The 9,924-nt window shown below is 37.2% G+C and overlaps 1 protein-coding gene across 1 annotated transcript; it reads right to left on the minus strand.

Moving 5' to 3' along the window:
* Positions 1-3,440: 3,440 nt before the first annotated feature.
* LOC127833820 (tyrosinase-like protein 2) lies at positions 3,441-6,896 on the minus strand. The gene is made up of 4 exons (XM_052359333.1): positions 6,862-6,896; positions 6,041-6,155; positions 5,589-5,701; positions 3,441-5,082 (listed from the first exon to the last, which is right to left on the minus strand). The coding sequence occupies exons 1-4, from the start codon at positions 6,894-6,896 to the stop codon at positions 3,597-3,599; spliced, it is 1,749 nt and encodes a 582-aa protein (XP_052215293.1). The 3' UTR covers positions 3,441-3,596.
* Between the last annotated feature and the right edge of the window lie 3,028 nt (positions 6,897-9,924).

A 9,924-nucleotide genomic window follows, 5' to 3' on the forward strand; every position in this document is an offset into this window, starting at 1 on the left:
AGTTATAGATTACTTTCTTTCTAATGACATTATAAAATTATACGTGTAATTAATCATTCGAAACAATATAATATCAGTATTCATCCATTTCAGAGCGTTGAAGTAAATAATACTTTCGAGGTCGGTTATTTCTCGAATGTGTTCCCTCATACGCGATGTTGCAACCTGCCTCGTTGGGCGATCGCCAAGGAGGGGGAAAAAGAATGAGAATGTGTCACGGAAATCTCTTTTTTCAATAAGCTAGATAGTATGTCTCTGCAAATTATGTAACATATGCCTGGATCACGTGCCAAAAGCAATCTCGCAATCTGCAAACAGAAAAAAACTTTATGATAATCTTAATCCTAAATTAAAATACAATTGAAATGCTGCGAAAAGTGCATGAATGTGATAATCTACCTTCTCTTTAAGTACTTGATTATATTTTAAATGACACCCCAATGTAAAATCGACTCTAGAAAGCTACGTGTCATGGCGATATTTGTGGCAGTTAGGAACAGCAATTTCGCTAGTTTGTGCATTTTTATGAAAGGTTTAGAAATCAATTATTCAATTATAGTTGAAAAGTGAAAAACGCCTTTTCATGCAAACATTATTTCACTACATGTATTTGTTCCCATCCCTACTTTCAACGGAATGAATATGCTGTTCATGTCAAGCATTACACCGTAAAGAATCAGTCTGTACTATTTCGTTTCCAATTAAATTGGGTATCATATTATATTCTTGAAATAAGTATAAACATGCAAGTGTTAGCAAATTAAAATGCTATTTTTTTGCATTAATGTAAGTACGTACACATGAGTTATATGTAACCATGTGGATCATGTTTGTTAAAAAAACGTTTACATTCTTCATATGCTAATGTGTTGCTTCATGTGCATTTCTTTGCCATTATTTTGTAAATAAAATTGATTGTATATTCAACATAGCAAACGTGAATCCAATGCCATTTGGACTTCGATAAGTGTTTCAGTAAAGGAAATAAACATCAACATACGAGATACAATAAAGACGCTTACGTTCATTAGTCGAAAAAAGTGAAGCGCCTTTAGATTGCTTTTAAAAGTAATATTAAATATGTATAATTATTACTCTTTTTACGTTTAAGGGATGTTCATGTCATACTATCTACAAACGACTCTTCATATGAATAACACTTACTCAAAACAAGTCATAAGTCTGCCGTGTGCTTTACCAGTCAATATTGGCACTTCGTGCATACCGCGGTAACATGTTATAACTATGCATATATATTTATATATAACTCGTTTAACATAAACATAATAGATATTGTGAAAGAGTTCATGCCCGCAGTATTGTAAATGTTCGTTTATAAGTAATAAACCATGAAACCGATCTTTAAAAAAAATATCAATAAAGCATAAAATTAGTATACATATAATATGACTATTGCAACGGATTATAACCTTAAAATGAGTGAAATAACACAATGGTCATATAATTACATAGCTTAAATCCGTTATTGCTCATAAGTAAATATCAGTTGAAATTGAAATCAAATGTTCATAAAGCAAAACGAAATGGTCATAAGGGATGTTGCCTTATTTTATTGCCTTATTTAGCCTTTGACTCATAAGTTTGACCTTGACGTTTGAGATATCGGAACGGGTGTTACAAGCGAAAATCGTCTCCTAATCGGAGTGATTTAGTGGCAAGTAAACTTGCAGGACGAATAATACACGTACGAACCTGACGAATCGTTTAAAGGCATATTTGACCTTCAACTTCTAGATATTACAATCATATTAGATATCTTAGGCGATACGCCGTCTTTTTATGGTGATCATTTGTTGAAGATAAAACCGCAATATTATTGACACATTTACAGTTCAGACAGGCTGATTTACGGCTGAATTAGACATTTGACCTCAAATTGTTATGACCTTTGAGGTAAGCATTAAAAAAAATTAGTCTCATTTTTTTCTACAAGATTTCAGATAATTTTAAAGACATTGTCTATTTTAGTACAGAAAACAACTACAAAAGTTATATGGCAACTTATGTTTATATTTATATTTTAGTGGAACATAGTAGAAGTGAGAAAAATATGTCAATTAAAAGGGTTAAAAGTGATAAGCCATATATGCATTAACATCTCGCTTTTTTAAAACCTATTTATTTAAGCTCGATTGCATAACAAGCCTAAGGCTTATATGAAACGCAGTGGGGATCGAACCCGTGACCTCCCGATCGCTAGGCGGACATCATCTCGCTTAAAATGCCCATATGTCAATACCATTCAAACGTTATATTAATTCCATACCTTAACAGTTTATTCATTCAGTAGTACATCATTTGTCATGTTCAGGAACCAGAAGAACTTTCAAATTTGACAAATCAGTTAGTAATAATGTTACTTTAAAGTAACATAAAAACTAAAAATATTGAATATTAAAAAATTGATTTTTTTACAAGTTAGCTTTATATTTTTGAAATTGTGTACGAAATATTCTTTTGCGAAATAAGTCAGATATTTAATTCTGAAATCGAAAATGTCTGTACAGTCGAATTCGCCAGCATGTATATCATGCATGTACGATGTAAATCGAAATTTAGTTTGACGGATCATTTTAATTTCCTGCAACGATATCTATTCATACGACACATGAGCACTAACTCCGATCCGTATAACAAGACGACTGCTTCTGTTATTTTAGGAAAATATGTACGAAATATCTTCGTCACAACCGGCTCGGGGCGCTAATTTGTCTTTGCTGCATTTTATGAAATTCGTCCTCAATGTATAATTTTTCTTGCCTATTTTGTGTTATTGTAACATGTTTTTATCAATATATACAAATTTAACACATAAACAATCGTATAATCTCACTTTAAGATTCGATAAGAAGTGTATTTCACGATAACGGCGCCGTATTAAAAAGATTGAGGACGTCCGACATACCAATAGCTTACCATGTACAGGTGAGCTAAAATGATTCTGAGAGTCTGGTGAGCCGCTCTTGTTCGATTACAGTGAGGGAAATAATTGCACAGGAATAATACATTGATAATTGTTCAGCTATAAATGTCTCGAATCGTATATAAAGAAAACAATTTTATAATGTGTAAAGCCAGCTTGCTACATTTCGTATCTATCAACGAGCGATTTTCAACAAACTCGTGAAAGACGGTACTGGTCTAGTGGACAAACTGAAATTCACAATAAACGTGGTGTTGGAAACACAATCTTAAAACAGATATTAAATTTACAATCGAATATTCATATCATTGCCCATCTAGTTAATCATTAATAAAAATAATTATATAAAAATAAAGTTAAGGTATTCCCAGCGAGCTCACTAAACTTATTTGGACAGACAAACTCAATAGTCTGTTACTATGCAACCAATACCAAATGGCTGTTTAGGGCAATATAAACGTAAGCCATCATTAGAAACATAAAAAACTCATAAAAATGAAGTTTTAATTATTCTTTATTTAAATGGAGGCGTAAGAGACAATATTTATATACTGAATTTGTTTCATTATTTAAACATATTTAGATATACTTTTTTATTTAGGAGCATGGTATGGCTATAATGAGAACTGCTGGTCTCAAGACCCATGTAAAATCAAGGGGCAGGGGACGTGTTTGGACCCCAAATCCAGTGGTCCGTGTACTCGCAAAAGAAAATCAGAGGAAAAAGATTGTTGTTCACGGAGGGACACGCGCCGTCGGTCGGGGTTTCCCAAATGCTTAGCAGAGCATCGCTATACGAGGAACTGTACATCGATGGTGATTCGGTTGACACTTTAAATGCGCCAGCAAAAACATGATTATGGGTGGTGTCAGGCTCGAATTTGCAGTATGGGCGACACACTCGACCGCATATATCGAACGCAGCAACCATTACGTCAGAACTAGCCAGCGTCGGCGTTTTGACCGCTATGACGCCGATCGATTCGGAAACTGCAAGTCGGTTGTCCGATATTACGTATTCCTCCGAATAGGCGTCGTGATTTAGCCCGTATGCAACAATCCTTATTTTTCCTGGAGCGTCCATATGGTCTCTGCAATACTCGTAACTTTTTTGTGTTCCGAATTGGGTCAGTTCAGGCTGCTTGTTAACCCCATTGACATGGCTACCGTAAGCAGAAAATTTTTGAAAATCGATGTAATCTGTAGGCCTTTTCGTAATAATTTTAACGGGTATATAAGACCACGAGTTGGTGTATGTGTTCCTTAAATCTTCTGGAGAAGCAAGCGACATTGAATTGACGTTGACATCGTGCAGAAACCAATTGCGATCACACACTTCGTAGTTTCTTTGAACAGCTTGACGTTTCTTTCTTCCAGCCGGAATAAGACCTGGTTGTGTGTCCACGTTGATACCAGCTGCCCTAACCTCCGCAGTACTTCTCGAAACGCATCGGTTTGTCGCAGTGTTGCAGCGAAGATATCGTGATCCTGCGCAGCCTGTTGCACACGAGGGCACCTGCTCGTACTGAACGAGTTGGAAAAAGTCGTCCGAGAAACCATCAATCTGGCGGAAAGAATTGAAAGGGCTACCTACTGTTGAAAATCCCGCCGTTAGGTTTGGATTGTGTGATGCCCGGATCCTTGGATCATTTGGATCCCACGGGTAATCGGTGGCTGTTGGAATACCCGCGGCTCTTTGGTTTAGACGAAAACGTTCCCAAATTTGATCGACAAATGCGTGATGGCTGAAGAATATGGGATCTCTGGCAGCTGCATTCAGATTATTCATTGTTCCGCCAATAAAGACATGCGCTCCACCATGCTGTAGCTCAAAATTACTGTCAGCTGGCGCGGTGGGAACCAGGATGTCTCTATTCCGACGTCGACGAAGAATGGCATTTATTCCGGCAACCGTGAACAGCTGGGTACCTGCTGCTAGGTTTCTTGTGAACACTGTGTTAGGGTTAATTTGAGGCCAGGTACGAAATGGTCCCGTAATTGGGAGTCCAAAGCCAGGTCCAAAAAACGCGTCGCTGAATAACACGGAGCTTGTGGGCGTAGTCATTTCACCGTCAAGGTGTGATGCCCAGTATGGAATCGTCACTTGGGGATCCTGCTGCCGAAGAAATGTTTCGAGTCTGAAATATAGGCAGAGCCCTAAAAATTATTAGAGCCCGATAAACACCTATAATCAACTAATATTTCGTAAAATATTTCGAAAAATAAATTTAACACATACAAATCAGTGTTCCTTATAGCAATTGCCAAAATTGGAAAGTTAAATGTGGTCTGGTAACATAGATTTAACGAGATGCAAAATGCTCGTCTTTATTTATTGTGAAGGAATATATTCCTTATTAATTTCCCGCGACGATATCCGAACATTAACAGGTGAACGCGAGATAGGCTTCGGACAGCGTCGGAAGCACGACGTAGTTCTCACCAGCAACACTGATTTTGTATGGGTTAACTTTATTTTACGATTTTTACGACATATTAATTGATTGTGAGTGTTTATTGGGCTTTACTCCGATATGCGATCGAAATGTGTTACAATATAGAAGATCTATAGAAGAACCGATCAATAAATATAACGAATGCTAATAAACAAATGATGCCAAATGCAGGGTTTTGTTTTTCTTACATCCAAAGATACAGGCGATGCCAACCCGGGAATGCAGGACCAAAGTGTGCTCTTTGGACATTAGCTCCTTGGTGGAAAGCGGCCAATGCGTCGTACACGTTTGGTCTCAATGACTGTGGGATACGGACAATGTAGTTAACAACAAAGCAAGTCATCTCTTACAGAACATTATATTATCAAACTATTTTTTGCGTAAGTCTCTTTAGAGGTGTTCAGATCCACAGAATAATTAAACGACCGTAAGTACGTATACATACGTATTATAATCGTATAACGTAAATCGCGATATATTATCTTAAATATATGCGTAATTATTTCATTACGCCTTTACCAAGCACTTAAAACTAAACGTACCATTTAAACAGGAACATTTTTTTTTTAAATATAGAGGATTACTTTCTCTTCGATGACGTTATGAAATAATACGTGTAATACATCAAATGTAACAATACCGTATCGGTCTTCATCCGATTTAGAGCGTTGAAGTATCTAACTCTTTCAGCGTCGGTCATGGCTCGTATTTCTTTTCTCACACGCGGTGCTGCAACCTGCCTCTTTGAGCGATGGCTGCGGTAGGGGGCGAAAGAATGAGCAAGTGTTTCATGGAAATAGGAAAGCTCACTTTCCGATAAGCTAGGATTGTTTTCGGCGAATTTGTTAACATATGCCTGCATCACGTGCCAATAAGCAAGTTCACTTGAAATGCAAACAGAAAATCTATATGGTAATCTTAAATTTTATTTTCAATACAAGCGAGATTATTCAAATGCTGGGAGATGTATGTGTTGCTTTTTATTGAAAACAGTACTACCTAGTTTATATTTTTAAATACTCCAATTTTGAATCGACACATATGTTCATGTATAATATTTTAGGTTTTATTAATTAAATTCCTACACGAAAACGAATATAAGCAATTAAAGGGTAACACAAAGATATCACCGTATCCCTTTTTTAAAAGATGCATGTAAGGTACTATGTTTAGTGATATATGGGCAAATAGGAAAAGTCATTTGATTCCCATTTGCGTATTTTCGGGCATTTCAATATTCCAAAAATATCTGAAACCTTATGATTATTACATTTTATTAAGTGGCGAATAAAGAACACAATTAATTATCCTTTTGAAAATTTATTACTCTTTTTCTTTTTCAAAATATGCATAAACGATATTATGTATCTTTATATTTGTAGCAATAGGGAACAGTTATTTGTCCCGGACGTTCGTTAGTTCGTACATTTGAATTCGAACATTATTTAACTATTTGTTCACCTCCCAACTTTCAACCAAACAAACGTGCGGTTCATGTCGATTATTTATTACTATTACTAAGGAGACTATTTATTACTAAGGAGACATTAATTATTCACTATTTAATTACCATTTGACTGTGTACATTATCAATTTTTTGCTTTAATTAATTATAAACAGGCAAACGATGTAAGACCTTTGTAAACGTAGGGGAAACGGGAGATACCCTGTACCAGCGACATCTCCTTAACCTGTCCCGGATACGGACTCGACACAATGACCCGGTTGCCGAGAACTTTTACACGAACGGCCACAACGTCGCGGACTTCCGGGTCATGGGACTCGAAAAAATAAATGGATCGGACGAGTACCGGAAGACCATCGAACAACTTTGGAAGCGTAAATTGAGGACGTTCAAACAATATGGACTTAACACAAAAGACTAATAAAAATGGCGCGCAATGTAACGTTCAATAATATAACGTCACTTCCGCTAAACATGATATGCTTCAAAAATAAATGCCGCTGAAGAAGACCGAGAGGTCGAAAGCTACGGCAAATTTAATCAAAGAGTTTAACTTTATATAAACGGCTAAAAGCGAATTTATTATATGCAACAACGTGATGGCATATCCCGAAACGGAATATGTTGAATTTGCGCGACTGAAGAAAGTAACTGGAAAGATTTGTCGATATGAAAGCCATAAACAGTTCCTGCTTGATTGTATAAATTCAGAATTAGTTCCTACGGGGCTCGACATTAAATGAAAAATGGATCTTGAAACCAATAGTTATGAGGCCGCCAGCGTATCAGACATTTTACACAAAGCATCGCCTTCTCTGATGTCCGAAAGTGTCGCCTTCTGTGACCGTGTTCTGAAAGAAGCTCAACAACTGAAAATGGACTATGAAACTAAACTTTCATCGCTTATCAGTAAACCGCAATTTGACAAGAAACTTTTTGAACTTACAGACTTTTCATTAAAAATGAAAATTGATCTCATCAGAACTAAAAAACGAAAACTTAAATTACTTCGAACTCGGAAGATAAGTGCAGGCGATCAGTGTCTTCTTTTGATTGAAAAAGATGGAAACTGCTTTTTCCTGTGTATTGCGGCAGGAATATTCGATGATCCCGAGAAACATGAACTTGTAAGAACTTCTGTAACTAATCACATGCTGGACAACGAATCCACTTACAAGAACTATATTGATGGTGATTACGGTGTACACATAAGCTGCATGAAACAAAGCGATGGCAACTCTCGCTTTTGGGCTACAGAGGCGGAAATATTAGCGGCTTCAACATTATACGACGTAGACATATACGTGAAACAAAACAGCAATGGATGCTTTAGTTGGCTGCGATTTCCTGTCGAAAGAGAATCGCCAAACCGGAAGTGCATTTGTATGCGGCTTGAAAACCAGCATTTTGACTTTATTCGGCAGCATGAAAGACCTACGTCCGTGATTACAAAAGAAACAACACTCTCCTCGGAGGAAATGCAGACCACACGGTGCATGGCAAAAACAAAAACGAAACATGACGAAAACAAAATGAGTGTTGTTACCAACCTGTCAAAGAAGACGTTAACTGATGCTCAGATATCCCTGCTGTCGAAAGGACTGAAGTTCATACCGACTAGAAAAACAATAGACAAAGGAAAATTACTTACAGACTTGTAAGCGTGGGAACGCCGTATGCGCTTAAAAGAATATTTCTATGCAGAAGACACTGAACATAGAACCAGGGAAGATGAGCATCAATGCAAAAAGAATACCTCGACGTGGACCCCAAAGGCTTGCCGCGACAAATGGCTGGACACATATATACAAGCGGTCAAAGACGACATCATTTGCGGATTAAAACGAAAATTTAAATATAATCTCAGCAAATCGGAAGAACAGGCAAGCAAAGAATTACTCCACGACGACAACATCGTTATTCGGCCTGCCGACAAGGGGTCGGGGATAGTGATAATGGACAGGGAAGACTATGTCAAAAAGCTGAAGTGTGAAATGTCGGACAGTGACACATACGTCGACGTGACGGATGATAGAACAAGAATTGTGGAAAACAAAGTGAAAAAAGTGATCGACACTCTTTACAAGAAGGGGTCGATCGACAGTGACCTTAGAAGGTATCTCACCAGCAGCGGTGGAACTTCCGGTAAGCTTCAGGGCAACCCGAAGCTTCATAAACCTGGGAAGCCTCTCCGCACTATTGTAAACGGCCGTAATCACCCGACAGAGAAGATGGCGGAAATAGTGGAGAATGAACTGCTCGATCATGTGACGTCACTTCCGTCGTATGTGAGAGACACAACCGACTTCAGCGATACCACCGGCAAAAGCTACAATGTGCGGAACGAGGTCACCTGCAAATCCACCAATGTAGTCTACGCTGTACACTGCGAACGATGTAAGACCTTTGTATAAGTAGGGGAAACGGGAGATACCCTGTACCAGCGACATCTCCTTAACCTGTCCCGGATACGGACTCGACACAATGACCCGGTTGCCGAGCACTTTGACACGAACGGCCACAGCGTCGCGGACTTCCGGGGCATTGGACTCGAAAAATTAAATGGATCGGACATGTACAGGAAGACCATCGAACAACTTTGGAAGCGTAAATTGAAGACGTTCAAACCATATGGACTTAACACAAAAGACTAATAAAAATTTAACGTTCAATAATATAACGTCACTTCCGCTAAACATGATATGCTTTACAAATAAATGCCGCTGAAGAAGACCGAGAGGTCGAAAGCTACGGCAAATTTAATAAAAGCGTTTTATTATTATATATATAAATATATATATAAATATATATATATATATATATATATATATATATATATATATATATATATATATATATATATATATATATATATATATATATATATTGAATTATTGATACGGACGCGTTTACTTATCATCTGGCTTTTTCTGCTCACAAGTTAGAACTACTTTAAACGGTCAGAAGACGGTAGTTACTGGAAATATTTTGTTACACAATAGAATGGTAACATACAGTCTAAACGATTTTGCTCTCATTATATCGAATCATTGAACGCG

Source organism: Dreissena polymorpha, chromosome 1 (genome assembly GCF_020536995.1).
Source record: "Dreissena polymorpha isolate Duluth1 chromosome 1, UMN_Dpol_1.0, whole genome shotgun sequence".
NCBI lineage: Eukaryota > Metazoa > Mollusca > Bivalvia > Myida > Dreissenidae > Dreissena > Dreissena polymorpha.